The sequence below is a fragment of the Babylonia areolata genome, chromosome 35, assembly GCF_041734735.1.
Source record: "Babylonia areolata isolate BAREFJ2019XMU chromosome 35, ASM4173473v1, whole genome shotgun sequence".
Classification (NCBI taxonomy): domain Eukaryota; kingdom Metazoa; phylum Mollusca; class Gastropoda; order Neogastropoda; family Buccinidae; genus Babylonia; species Babylonia areolata.
The window spans coordinates 8,415,632-8,431,298 of NC_134910.1; the positions used below are offsets into that span (position 1 = coordinate 8,415,632).

General features: G+C 44.8%; 1 protein-coding gene across 2 annotated transcripts in view; it reads right to left on the reverse strand.

Annotated features, from left to right (window-relative positions):
* LOC143278156 (phosphatidylinositol 4-phosphate 5-kinase type-1 alpha-like) overlaps window positions 1-15,667 on the reverse strand; it is a 98,626-nt gene that overhangs the window by 54,836 nt on the left and 28,123 nt on the right. For both annotated transcript variants that reach the window (XM_076583201.1, XM_076583200.1), the window contains exon 4: window positions 4,429-4,559. In XM_076583201.1, the coding sequence (XP_076439316.1) occupies window positions 4,429-4,559 (131 nt within the window). The remainder of the gene's footprint in view (window positions 1-4,428; window positions 4,560-15,667) is intronic.

Consider the following 15,667-nt stretch of genomic DNA (forward strand, 5'->3'; position numbering starts at 1 on the left):
CACGCACACGCACACACACACACACTCACACACACAGATGAACGCTTACTTGTACAAGCACACAAACACACGCCCACATCTCCCACCCCCAACCCCACACACATATATACAAAGATATATATATATAATATATACGTTCCAATATCCTGTTGCTCCCACAGTGTAGGCATGCATACACTCACATACCTCATCCTCTACCTCACCTCCTCCCTCACACACACACACACAACACACACACATGCACAGAACTCTCCTGACACTTGTGTACACTTACACTCTCACGCATGCACAAACGCACTCAAAAACACAGACCCACACATACACACACGCACAGAGGCTGCCACTGATTGGCCGCAAGAGGGATGGGAAAAGATCTGATGCCAGAACGTGGCGTCTAGTGTGTTGCTCAGTCTATTGTATTTGGAAAAGCCCACAGAGACTCTGTTCCGTTTTGAAGAAATTTGCGCAATGTTGGTTTGGAAATGATGCCGATATTTGTTTGATTTGCAAAGCATCGTGCTCTACCTTTCATGTTAGACGGCCGCTCCCTCTCTCTGCTTTTATTTCTTTGAGGCGATCGATGGTGTGATGGCCTTGTACCTGTTCTTTTTGATATTCTTTGACTTTTCTGAGGATTTCCAATTTTCCTAGATGTAGGCCGCTCATTGGTGTTGTGTTACCAGCAAGTCTGTCAGCTCGCTCATTTCCCTTAACTCCTGCATGTCCCGGGCAGTATGACCATGTGAGTTTTTTTATCTGAAAGTTGCGCATTGCCTTATGCCACTCTGGGCTTCCCATTCCGTTTTTCAATTTTCTGTATGAGGTTCATTGAGTCTGTTAGAATCATGGCATGTTGGCGTATGGATGGACGATAGCCACTGGAGAGCATGTGTCACAGCTTCAACTTCCATCGTTAGGCTGGAGGTTGTGACTTTGTAGGCAGCATTCTCTTCCCTAACTGTTTTTCCATTCTGTTTCGCAGTGAATCCCCAACCGGATTGGTCTTTGGTGACTGAGCCATCTGTGTATATGATGATGTCCTCTTTACTGTTTTCTTCTATGAGTAGCTTCACTTCCGCATCAGTTTTGCCCTCTGGCCATTCCTGACAACGTCTTCCTAGAGTGGGTGAAATGGCTGTGTTGAATAGATGGCTGAGGTTTTCGGGGTTTTTCTCCCATTCTTTTGTTTCTTTCAGGTCTTGTAGTCGGCATACTAGCTGGATTGTGTCTTCTGCTTGCCCCATCCATGATCTTCCTCGTCCTAGACGGCTGCCTTTTGGTTGTTTGACTGCGTCATGCAGTGGGTTTTGAGGGTTTTCTAATGCTTTGAAGTAGGTCTTGACCTGTTCTAACTTGTTTCTGGCCTGCACTGAAGGAAGGTCAAGCAGGTATCGCATGGTTTCTGTGGGCGTGTCTTTTGTTGTTCCTAGGATCAGCCTCATAGCTTCATTTTGAACTCTTTCTAATTTTAAGAGGTTGCTTTGAGACAGTGTTGTTAGCCCAAGTCCGTAGTCGATCACACGGAGGATGAGTGATTGGTATAGCAGGAAGAGGTGGCGTTGTTCAACACCTTTGGTTGCCATTGCTTTTAAATGCATAAACCACAAAGAAACGGAGCTAACTTCTGCAGTATTTCCGGATGTTTGCTAACAAATTTTGGAGGCAAAAAAGCAGGTTATCTTTTGAGGTTTTTATTGGGGGAGGGGGGGAGGGGCTGAGGGGGGCGGTATCAAAATGGCATGGAAGCCTGCTGAAGCTGTTAACTCCCCGGGGGTTGAATGGGTTAATGCTATCCCCCAAAATCAACCATTCATAGAAAGGAGGGAGCTGAGGGTGGTGGGGTTGGGGGTGAGGGGGTCCAGGCTGCAAGGAGGGAGCTGAGGGGGGGTGAGGGTGTCCAGGTTGCAGACTCAGTCACAGGATTATAAGGGTTCCACTAATCCTACGGCTTTGCTGCTTTTCTGGCAGAGCGTTGTTTACCAGGCCACAATCTTTGCTGATTTTATTTTTAATATGATCTTTTATTCTTTTTCTTTTCTTTTTTTTTTTTTTTTTAAATGTCTTGTTTATTCATTTTCAACAACTCCAGCGGTATATCATGTTTTCATAAAACACCCACACAGAAGACGATGGTGACGCATGATTATGGGTGGATTTTTTTTTCCCCCTCTTCTCCAAGCCCCTCATTACGCCTTCTATGACATTCTATCTGCCTGTGTCCCCTCCCTTCCAACCCCCCTTTTTCTCTTCCTGCCTCTTAAAGTGGACTTGTTTGATTTCTTCTTCTTCTTTTTCTTTCTTTTTTTTCTAAAACCCCCTTTGTCCAGTATCAAGTTGAAACCGAAATGTCAAGTGTGAATGATCGACTGCATTATTTTGAAACTATGAAGCCATTTCAAAGGTTGAACAACAATAAAAAAAATAAAATAAAAAAAAAAAAAAAGTGAAATCTTTTAAAGGTTAAGTAACAAACAAATGACAGGAAAATAACAACAACCAGCAAATGATGGGCACTGAGGTGGGGTGGAGGGACTAGGGGGTGTAGGCAGGGATGGGGTGGGGGTCTTTGGGGGTCTTGGGGGGTCTTGGGGGGCGGGGTTCCATTCCTGTGTTTCTGAATTTATCCCCTTTCCTGACCCCCAGTCAAGCTGGACAGGCATTCAGGTGCACTGTGAGAGAGAGACAGAGACAGAGAGAGACAGAGAGAGAGAGAAAGAGAGGAGAGTCACACACACACAGAGACAGAGAAAGAGAGAGACAGAGAAAGAGAGAGAGGAGAGTCACTGTGAGAGAGAGAGAGAGAGAGAGACGCACACAGTCAGAGACAGAGAGAGACAGAGAGAGAGAGAGACAGAGAGAGAGAGAAAGACGAGAGTCACTGTGAGAGAGAGACACAAACACACACACACAGTCAAGAGACAGATAGAGACAGAGAGAGAGAGAGAGAGGAGAGTCACAGCCAAGCCAGTATGAAGCTAACGCCGTTGATGGGCTATTAACCCACTGTCTGCTGACCCTTGGTGAAATGAGATCAGTGTGTCATCAGTTTGAAGTGCGGTCACTTCTTTCTTTGTGCGCTTATCAGTGGTGTCACTCATTTTGCCCTGCGACTCTCCTCTTGCCACAAAAGAGAGAGGCTTAGAGCACTGCAGTTTTCACGCCCTTTTCTCAAGCCTTTCTGCAGTTTTCACGCCCCTTTTCTCAAGCCTTTCTGCAGTTTTCACGCCCCTTTTCTCAAGCCTTTCTGCAGTTTTCATGCCCTTTTCTAATAATAATAATAATAATAATGGTACTTATATAGCGCTAAATCTTGTGCATAAACAAATCAAAGCGCTTTCGCACCAGTCATTCTCACGCAAGCATAACTCTAAAAAAAAACAAAAAAAAAAACAAACCTTTCTGCAGTTTTCACGCCCTTTTCTCAAGCCTTTCTGCAGTTTTCACGCCCTTTTCTCAAGCCTTTCTGCAGTTTTCATGCCCTTTTCTCGAGCCTTTCTGCAGTTTTCACGCCCTTTTCTCGAGCCTCTCTGCAGTTTTCAAGCCCTTTTCTCAAGCCTTTCTGCAGTTTTCACGCCCTTTTCTCAGGCCTTTCTTCTGCAGTTTTCACGCCCTTTTCTCAAGCCTTTCTGCAGTTTTCACGCCCTTTTCTCAAGCCTTTCTGCAGTTTTCACGCCCTTTTCTCAAACCTTTCTGCAGTTTTCAAGCCCTTTTCTCAAGCCTTTCTGCAGTTTTCACGCCCTTTTCTCAGGCCTTTCTTCTGCAGTTTTCACGCCCTTTTCTCAAGCCTTTCTTCTGCAGTTTTCACGCCCTTTTCTCAAGCCTTTCTGCAGTTTTCACGCCCTTTTTTCAGGCCTTTCTTCTGCAGTTTTCACGCCCTTTTTTCAGGCCTTTCTTCTGCAGTTTTCACGCCCTTTTCTCAAGCCTTTCTGCAGTTTTCATGCCCTTTTAGCTTGAGAAAACCGGGTGACTGTGGTAGCCACGCTTGTGTTCAGTCACCTTGTCGCAGTTTCTTTGGAAACTGAAACTGTAATATTTCCTTCCCACAATACAGCGGTGGACAGAGGTACAGAGGCAGTGACAGACAACCACTGGGCTCAGCAGCTGTGTGACACAGGTGGTGGAAAAAGCTCCACAGCTAGGTGTTGCAATGCACAGCCTGGGCAGATGACATTTACGCCCGCAATCATGTGAGAAGGTCCGTGCGCACCCTGCGTCGTATCAGATTCTGCTGAGTTCATCAAGGCTGGGGCGGTACCCGTGTGCACAGACACATACATGTGTGGGTATCTGCTTAGTTCTGTGTGTGTGTGTGTGTGTGTGTGTGTGTGTGTGTGTGTGTGATTGTGCATGCATGCAGGCATGCGTCCGTGTGTGTTGTTACCCAGCGGGGCACCCTGACATACATTCCCCTTTTCATGCCAAACTGACCTTGGAAAAAAAACGACCTCCACCACAGCAAAGTCTTGCATCAGCACGTCTCTTTCAGGTTTAGACGACAGGCCTCCTATACTCTGCCCTATACCTATCTGGATCGCTTGCTGCAGTTCTGATGTCGGTTTCTGCACACATCGACAACAACAAAAAAATCACTCTCACTTTTACAAGGTCAAACATCAATTCATACACAACACATATCACTCTCATCTTACTATTTCAGATATCAATTTCTGCACAAAACAAAACAAAGAAACATTCTGGTCTCAACTACAGAAGTTCCGTTTCTGCACCCAACAATCATTCCAGCCTCACATAAGACATCAATTTTTGCACATGGCAAACATCATTCTAGTCTTACATGTATAACTATAAGACATCAATTTCTGCTCACAGCAAACATCATTGTAATCTTGCATGTAAACGTATATTAGACATCAATTTCTGCACACAGTAAACACCATTCATGTCTTACCTAAGACATCAATTTCTGCACACAACAAAAATAACTCTTGATCCTAAGTCTATCAGACAACAGTTTCTGCACAGAACAAAAATTAATTATACCTGTCTTCACTGCATCAGGTATCAGTTTCTGCATGGAAGAAACACATCACACTCATTTTCCTACACCAGTGTTTTGTACTGTATAAAAATCAATTCTGTCAGTCCAAGATGTCGGTTTACACATGATGAAAGTAAAATCACACTCATCTTTCCTAGATGCTGGTGTATGTATAGTATAACATATCACACACACACACACACACACACACACACACACACACACACTCCTAATCACTACATCAGCCAAAGGGTCTGCAGTGTAGCACATAGTCAGTCGTCATCTTGACCACATCAGGCATCATTTCCTACACAGTACAAAAACCACACTCCGTTCTCCGACTTAAAAAAAACATTTTTTCACAGCGCAAAATCAAACCCCGTCTTCACTAAACAGCAAACAGACCCTAAGAAACCCTGCTTCTATGATTCACTGCAATAACTGTAGTAAATGAACAGGGACTGTTGAGGCTGACATGACGTCAGCTATTACACACTCACAGTTGTAGCAGTAGTCTTCAATTTTACGTCTTTCTGCTCCAAGTGACATTAGATGAGGGAAGACAAAAGAAAGGAGAGGGGGAAGCAGGAGAAATGGAGAGGGAATGGGGGAAGGTGAGACCATGAGTGCTTGTCTGCATGGGTGCAGTGGTCAGCTGGTTCAAGTGCTGGATTCTTTGCCCAAGTTTCCTGAGTTCAACCCCTGACCAACCTGGTGGGTTAAGGGTGGAGATTTTTCTGACCTCCCAGGTCAACGTATGTGCAGACACGCAAGTGCCTGAACCCCCTTTGTGTGTATACACACGAAGATGATCAAATACACACGTTAAAGATTCTGTAAATGTAATCCATGTCAGCGTTCGGCTTATGTTATGCAAACAAGAACACAGCCAGCATGCACATACCTGAAAACGGAGTATAGCTGCCTATATGGTGGTGTGAATAAACTAAACAGTCATACGAGAAAAATATCATGTGTGTGTGTGTGTGTATGCATGTGTGTGTGCATGCGTGTGTGTGTGTGCGCGCTCCTGCACATGCACATGACTGAAACCCAACTGACTGACAGGAAATGAATGCCTAGTGGCAGCTGTCTGGTGGCTCTACCCAGGTAGGCGGCAGCCTGTTGTGCAAATGAATCCGTGTTTGTAAAGAGCTTAGAGCTTGGTCTCTGACCGAGGATAGGTGCTATATAATTATCCATATCATCATCACCACCACCACTCATAGCAGCAGTATCCATAGCCAGACACCCTTCTCAAAAACTTCCTGTGAGAAAATTAATTCTGGCTACTTTATCCCTCTTTTTCAAGGCCTGACTAAGCGCGTTGGGTTGCGCTGCTGGTCAGGCATCTGCTTGGCAGATGTGGTGTAGCGTATATGGATTTGTCCGAACGCGGTGACGCCTCCTTGAGCTACTGAAACTGAAACTATCCTTCTTTCATAAAACTATGTCTTATAAAACATAAAACACTTTTTTTTGAGAGACAATTCATTTTCTGTAAATCAAAATCTTTCATTCAAATATTTGGAAAGGAAGTTATTTAGTGTATTCTGTATATGTTTGTTCACTCATTGATTGACTTGTTTATTTATTTTTTCTTTGCTATTTTTCTCAAGAAAAAGAACTACCAAATCAGAGCCTGACAAATCAGTTTCATTGATTTGCTTTGTATCCATCCATTCACATCTATCAGCATTTCTGACAATTCATTCACATTTATTTACTTCTTTTTTTTTTTATTCGCTTTACTCATTCGTTTTATTCTGTTTAGAAATGAACAAACAAAACAAACAAACAAACAACAACAAAAATACAGAATATTGAAACCAAAGTTATTCATTTATCTTTACATATTATCAACCAGACCATTCACTGTATTTGTTTGATTATATAATCTTTCTGTTTGAACTAAACAATAAACAACAGACAACCAAACAAAAAATAAAATCAACAAGGTTCAGCCAAACGTTTCAAAGGTTGTCTTCAACATATATATATATATATCTAACCCCTACCTTCCCCCCACCCTACCCTCTCCAACCACCTTCATGCGCTTCATTCATTTTCCCCTTCTTTTATTTCAAAGACTCACTGAACTTTTTTTTTTGACTCACTTGTGTAAACAAAGTGAGTCTATGTTTTAACCCGGTGTTCGGCTGTCTGTGTGTGTGTGTGTGTGTGTGTGTGTCTGTGGTAAACTTTAACATTGACATTTTCTCTGCAAATACTTTGTCGGCTGACACCAAATTAGGCATAAAAATAGGAAAAATTCAGTTCTTTCCAGTCATCTTGTTTAAAACAATATTTCACCTCTGGGATGGGCACAAAAAAATAATAAATGAAGCCTAATTATATGCAAACTGCATTTACTGTTATATTTATATTTTTTGTATTCTCTAAATTTGGCACTTTAATCTGATATTCTGGCCCAACAACAAGAGCAGTCATTATTATCATTTTTTGTTCAAACAGGAACTTCTTTTGCTAAGCATGGAAGTTTTATTTATTTTGCAAACGTTTTGGTGCAGATAGTAAAAAAGGGAAATTACTCTGTAATTAATGCTAGGGGACTTAATTTATCACAAGTGAGTCTTGAAGGCCTTGCCTCTCTTGTTTTCAACAGTTCTATCCTGTTGATGATGATTCTGGTGCTGCTGACCTGTCCTGACCTCTACTGACTGTCTTCTACTGACCCCAGCTGACTGACCTCTACTGACCCTTGCTGACCTGTCATGACCTCTCTTGACCCTGCTGACCAATTCTTGACCCTGCTGATCTCTTCTGACCCCCGCTTCAATGCCAATTCCACAGATAACCAAGTAGGATTCTCAGTGCAACTCTTAATGCTAAATAAACTTTGTGCAGCCAAGATCGCTCAGAATGGTTCTCCCAAGATGGCTCATGAAACACCCAGCCCTGCCGTGCTCACGTCACTCGTGTCGTTAACGTCCATCACTCTCCTGCACATGTTCATCATTCCGCCAGCACGGTGGTGGGGCAGATGATCACGTTCATTGGCTTCACCAGCCCATTTACCAGACAACTTCTGCACTGGCACTACAATGATTGGTACTGCCCCCCTCCCCCAACACCCCTCCCCCGCCCCCTCTCTTCCCCAGTCAGCCACTTCTTCCATCGACAGATTTGTGGGGTAACTGCAACAAAGGCAAGTCCCCAGCATGCACCAATCATGACATATTCATCAGCAATTTGGCCCTTGGTCCATATTCATCAGCAATTTGGCCCCTTGGTCGTGTAGTAAATCGACGCCAATTAAGTAGTGAACCAATGCTGATTTGTACAAGGCAAAAGGAGGAGGAGGAGGAGGAGGAGGAGAAGGAGGAGGAGGAGGAGAAGAGTGACACACAGGCCGTGAGTCGGTTTGAAAGACGTGGGATGGGAGGGGGCAGAATGGAGGAGACAACAGGGAGGGAGGGAGGGGGAAAGAAGGGACGCACGTGCTTTGTTCTTCATTAATAAATGTTTTTTTCTTAAATGTTTGTAAATCGAGTTAGGCTGTTTGGGTTGGGGGTTTTTGACTGGGCGGGTGGGGAGTGGGGGTGGGGGTGGAGGTGGGGTTGCTGACTGCTTTTTTTTTTTTTGGTCTGTGCTGATGAATTTACTGTATTCGTTTTGCAGAAATCCCCACTGTCTACGGATTACATCTCCTAAACTAAGGTGTTTTTTGTTTTTGGTGTTATAGTGTAATAGTGTTGTGTACAAGTGTGTGCGTATGTGTGCGTGCGTGCATGCGTGCATGCATGTGTGTGTGTGTGAGCTGTTGGGGGGAATGGATAATAAGTACATGTTTGTGTGAGAGTGTGTGTGTGTGTGTGTGAGAGAGAGAGAGAGAGAGAGATGTTGGGGGGAATGGATAGTAAGTACATGTGTGTGTGTGTTGGGGTGGGGGGTGGGAGGTGTTTGTGTTGTGTGTGTGAGCTGTTCGGGGGAATGGATAATAAGTACATGTTTGTGTGTGTGTGTGTGTGTGTGTGTGTGTGTGTGTGTGTGTGTGTGTGTGTGTGTGTCTGTCTGTCTGTCTGTCTGTCTGTGTCTGTGTGTCTGTGTGCATGTGCACAAGTAAGAGTGCTGAGTGTATGTGCATTTGCGGGGAGAAGGCAGGTGGCGCATGCTGTATGTCTTTATGCTTGTGTGCCGTGTTTTTACCTGCTTGCAAGGACATTGTCCCTTCCTTCATGAGGACACGATCAAGTCTGAAGTCCGAGGTGTGGAGAAAAAAAGAAAAAAAAAGAAAAAAAAAGAGAGACAGACATTCACACCTCTCACGCCAAGGCCCACAGTGTCAAGACGATGGCAACCAAGGGAAACTCCCAGTCACCAGAGCTCATCCGGCCAGCTGACAGTGATGAATACTTAATTATAATGACCAGCCACTAGGCAACAGCTGCCTGCGTGTTAGGATTAAAATCAACCGTGTAAAGCCCACTTGTGTGTAGACATAGGAGAGCTCCAGAGTTGCAGCCAGCAAAGGCAGAAGCAGCAGTATAAAAGCATGTCGGCAAATACATGGCGTACATCTCTCCCCCAACACCTCTTTCTCTCTCTCTATCTATCACGCGAAAATAGTATTTAAATCGCATACATAAGCACCCTTCTCCCTCTCTCTCCCTCTCTCTCTCCATTTATCACATGAAAATTGTATTCAAATTATGGACATATGCACCCTTTTCTCTCTCTCTCTCTCTCTCTAACTATATATATATATATATATATATATATATATATATATATCACATGAAAATAGTATTCAAATCACGGCCATAAGCACCCCCCACACCAATCTCTCTTTGTCTCTGTTTATCACATGAAAATAATATCTAAATCACGGACATAAGCACCCCTCTGTGTGTGTGTGTGTGTGTGTGTGTGTGTGTTTGTGTGTGTGTGTGTGTGTTTATCACATGAAAGTAGTATTTAAATTACAGACATTTCTAACATGAGTATGTGTGTGTGTGGGGTGGGGGGGTTAGTATATCGTCAGCTATTGGGAATTCTTATTTGACTAGTTTTAATCTCTTCTTATGTTGCGCATGATTTTATGCCAGTGTTTACAATGAGCCTGTGATTGCACAACTTAATTTCCATGTGGATTAATAAAGTGTTTTTGATTTGATTTGATTTGATTTGATTTGATACAGACATAAGCACCCTTCTCTCTCTCCCTCTCTGTGTTTATCACATGGAAATAGTATCTTAATCACGGACATAAGCACCCTTCTCTCTCTCTCTGTTTATGACATGAAAAAAGTATCATTTTAAATCACAGACATTCTGTTTATCACTCTCTGTTTATGACATGAACTTAGTATTTAAGTTTTAACTCACGGACATAAGTACCATGACTGCTGTATAGAGGAATGGCGCGCCTGAAATTCACATCATCATAATTCATCGTTACAAAAGAGTGACTGTCATCAGCTATGCATTTTAACTGAATGACAATAACACTGCCCCCCCCCCCCACCCCCCCCACCCCCACAATGAATAAGACTGTTAATCAGCGTACAACTTCCCAGTGGTGTAATGACATGTCACCAGACAATGCGTTCGACATCGTATCCCCCACGCCTACCCTCCACCTTCCCTCACCCCTCCCCATCTCCCCCCCCCTACCCCCCTGGTCCCACCCCCCCCGGGTGGTGGTGCAGCAACATGGTGACACAAAATTCCCTGGGGGAAAGCAGCCCAAGATTTCACACTGAGAAATCTGTTGTGACATTGGAAAAAAAAAAAAAAAAAAAAGGTAACACAATACAATACAAACATGAAATGCAAAATCCTGACCTCATTATCACAAACATCACCTAGACAAACTGTATAACGTAATAGCAGAAACGCAGGTGCGAGCTCTCCAAAAAAGAAAAAGAAAAAAAGAGAAGAATACAAACATAATCATGAAGCAACCCGAGACATAACACAATGACTCAAGATTCCCCCCCCCCAGCAATTCCACAACCTGACAGAAAGGTGACAAAAACAGTGACCATGTTATGATGAAGAAAATGTTTTCTTCTGCTGAAGTTTTCTTCAGCTTTCAGCAGGCATCTGCAACACCCACACACACCCACACACACCATGTGTTTTGCGCACGCGCGTGTGTGTGCGCGTTGTGTGTGTGTGTGTGTGTGTGTGTGTGTGTGTGTGCACGCGCACTGGTATGCATATGTGAGTATGTGTACGTATGCCTGTGTGAGTGAGTGTGCGTGTGCATGTGCGAGCATGGTGTGTGTACGTGTACGTGTACGCGCATGCACACGCACGCATGCAAGCGTGCATGTCTGTGAGAAGAAGACAGAGGGAGCAGCAGCACCTACATCGTGCAGGGGGTACTTGGACAGCCACTCCCGAAACAGCCGGTTCTCGTATGGCGACGATCGACGCCTCCTCCGCCCCCCACCACCACCACCACCGTCTTCATCATCATCATCGTCATCGTCACCGTCGTCGTCGTCGTCGTCGTCGTCATGGCGGGCATCCAGACAGTCGTGGTCGACGTCCTGGTAGTACTGCAGCACTCCGCTGACCGTGTACCACACCGTGGCCTCCAGCCGGAAGCCAAACTTCTCCATGGGGTTGACGCGCCCCAGCTGGCCCAGTGCCTCCACCCCAGTCACCGCCCCAGACCCCTCCACGCCCCCTTCCACCCACACCGTCTGCTTGGACAGCTTCATCCTCGTTTCCAGGGGCAGGAGGAGGAGGGGGAGGAGGGCGGTGAGTGATGACTGGACGATGTCATCACTGTACAACTGGGAGACTGTCAGTGCAGGACTAAGAGAGCTTTCAGCATCAGTGCAGGATTGACAGATCAGTCAACATCACTGCAGGATTGGCAGAGTCTGTCAACATCATTGCAAGGTTGCAGAAGTATTAGGAGAGATCAAACAATGTTGTCGTAGAATTCGGAGATCAGACGTCACCATAGGATTAAAATGACTGAGAGGTAGGATAACATCACTGCAGGATTGACAGATCCGACAACTGAAATGAAGGATTGGGAGAGATCAGGCGATGCTGTCATAGGTCTGGGAGTTTGGATGACATCCTCCAGGACTGAGATATCTGACACTGTCACTGTGAGACTGAGAGATTCTACAACGTGACTGCAGGACTTAGAGATCAGACAACCTCAGTGTAGGACTGAGAGATCAAGTTGTTGTAGACACAAGAGATCAAGCTGTCATCACAGGCTTCATGAAGGGCAACTTCATCACAGACACAAGAGGTCAGACAGCTTCACTGTCAAGTTCTCCTGGACGTGAGAGACAGGAACTTCGCCAACACAGACAGGGCAGACGGCGCCAGAGGAGGTGGCAGCAGTGACTGAGAGTCACTGCCGCTGACGCTGTTGTCTCTGCTGCTTGGCTGCTGTCACTGCCGGCATGGTTTTGCTGGTGGTCACCGCTACAGACTGTAGCTCTTTCTTACCAAAGTTAATGAGATGTGTGCGGGTTCTTGTATATGAAGAGTGGGTGTGCCATTCTATGAGGTGCGTGTGTGTTCCGTCCTACGAGGTGTGCATGTTCCTGTCTGTGCTCTGTTGTGTGGGGTGTGTGTCTGTTACATTCTACGAGGTGTGTGTGTCCCGTTCTCTGTGCAGGGTGTGTTCCGTTCTTCTGTTTACAGTTGATCCCCAACACAGCCACGTTGGACATCTCCAGGTCTGAGGCTGTCCCACCTGCAGGTCTGGCACCAACAATGCTACACTCGTTTCCATGACAGACAGAGCAGTCTCTGTGGGGGCCAGTGTTCAATGGCACTCTTGGACATGCTTCCCTCCTTTCAAACGCCTGTTCCAAGCTGCCCAGGAATCAGTCCAGTTTCTATTCTTTCACACAGCGTTAAGGCTCGACAGACACTTTGTTTCTGTTGGTTTGGAGTAGAGCTCACATTTACCCCCATATTCATTAAATGTTGAAATGATGTCTGTGATTCTTCTGAAGATTGTTTACAAATGTTTCTCAGGTGTTTTATTCTACCATCACTCTCCAAACCTATGTTTCACTTCTTGTATGTCTGACCTCACACTTGCCAGTCACAACAGAAGTTTTTAGTTCTTTGACACTCTATATTTTATCAGTGTTTATGTTTTGTCAGTGTTCCTGTCTGTCTGCACTCTTCGAGTTGGGGGGTTGGGGGGGGGGTGTTAAGGGTTCCCTTCTTTTCTTTCTTTCACTTCTTTCTGAGCGGTTCACCTTCCCACATGGCTGTCTGTCGCAGACTGCGCTGTCTCTGCTTGCTGTTTATAATCAATCACAGCTGTCCTGACTGCGATCAGTCTCTGATGGGGTCCCACACATTCCTGTTGCAGACACGGACGTCCCTTTTGTTTCCCCCCTCGCTCATCATTCACACATCACCACTGACAAAGCTTACCTCCCTGCTCTCAACACACATCCAGTCCTACAACAAACCTCTTGGCTCTGTCCTGTAACTGTATTTAGAGGGGTTTTTTGTTGTTGTTGTTTGTTTTGTTTGTTTTTTTTTTTTGGGGGGGGGGGGTTCTTACAAATTTCACCCACATTTTTACCCTCATTTGCCCAGTTTCCCCCAACCCTCCATTCATCCACATCTCCCACCGCTTCTAACCGATAATACTCAGATGTATTCATAAATACTTTAACAAAATGTCTTCAATCACTGATAAATGTGTGACGGGACATTAAACAAAATTCCTCCTCCTCTGTCTGAAGCTTTTCTATCTGACTGTGAACGACATCACCACAGATCTGTGGTATCTACATCTGTCAGCACCAAACACACACACACACAAATTCTCTCTGTCCTTTCCACACAGGGTTGACAACAATGTCACTTGTTCAGTTTCCTAGGTTGTTGGCTGGTGTGTTGGGGGTTCCTACGTTTGCTGTCGGCTCACAGACCAGCAATGGTCAATGGGACTTCTCTACTTCTGTGACAACCATGCACCATGTTTATTTCAAAACCATTTACACACTTCACAAAACCCTAAGGACCTCTTCATATAAGCAGGTTTTTTGGGGTTTTTTTTTACATAAAATGCTAACAAAACAAGAGAGACGGAGAGAGACAAAGAGGATTTACATTATCAGCCTGCCTTTGGTCTATCACTGGTCTCTCTCTCTCTGATTTCACAAATGGCTGTTTCAGACACACGCACATTGAACAGCTTGAAAAGTGCGTTTGAAAAATCAATATTTCAGCCAAAAACTGAGCTTATGAACAGCAGCTGTGGTTTTTCCATCGTAAAGAATGGCACTGCAAGTGCAAGAAAGCACCTGTACTGATGAGTCATGCTCATCTCATTTACACTGGGAACAAATGTCACTGTTTACCGCAAATTCAGCACCATTTCACCATGCCTCCAAGAATAAAACTCAGCAAGTTCCCAAGTGGTCCTTAACTGTTTGTGAACCCTGTATATATTTCTAGAGTGCTGCCTGTGTTTGGCTCTGGGCTTGTTATCATCCAAGATATAACACACACTCTTTCTCTACCTTGTGACGGGTGTACTCCTCCGCCAAACTTAATTTTTTTCATTTCACTGGTACATTTGATGTTTCGTTTTCTGTTTGCACATGTGTACTGAAACAAACACTTGCATTTGCAGTCAAATTATCACTACTGTTATTATCATAATCATTTTTATTACTCCCACAATTGTTATTTTCATTTTTTATCTTTTGCCTTTTGTCTAAAAATGCTCTCACTGAACAGCTGTGAATGTCAAAGTCCTTTGATGCACTGCCCTGTCTTCCAAGTTGGTCTCCCTGTGCATGCCCACACTGCCTAGCATGCCAACATCCACACACAAACGCCTCCAACAGGAACACACAAACGCCTCCAACAGGAACACACAAACACCTCCAACAAACGCCTCCAACATCCACACACAAACGCCTCCAACATCCACACACAAACGCCTCCAACAGGAACACACAAACGCCTCCAACAAACGCCTCCAACATCCACACACAAACGCCTCCAACAGGAACACACAAACGCCTCCAACAGGAACACACAAACACCTCCAACAGGAACACACAAACGCCTCCAACAGGAACACACAAACGCCTCCAACAGGAACACACAAACACCTCCAACAGGAACACACAATCGCCTCCATCAGGAAACGCCTCCAACAGGAACACACAAACGCCTCCAACAGGAACACACAAACACCTCCAATAGGAACACACAAAACGCCTCCATCAGGAAACGCCTCCAACAGGAACACACAAACGCCTCCATCAGGAAATGCCTCCAACAGGAACACACAAACGCCTCCAACAGGAACACACAAACACCTCCAACAGGAACACAGAAACACCTACAAATACCTCCAACAGGAACACACAAACACCTCCAACAGGAACACACAAAACACACAAACGCCTCCAACAGGAACACACAAACGCCTGAACACACAAACACCTCCAAAAGGAACACACAAACGCCTGAACACACAAACACCCAACAGGAACACACAAACGCCTGAACACACAAACACCTCCAAAAGGAACACACAAACGCCTGAACACACAAACACCTAACAGGAACACACAAACACCTCCAACAGGAACACACAAACACCTCCAACAGGAACACACAAACGTCTCCAACAGGAACATACACAGACAGCTTTGAAATTAAGATATCCCCTACTGT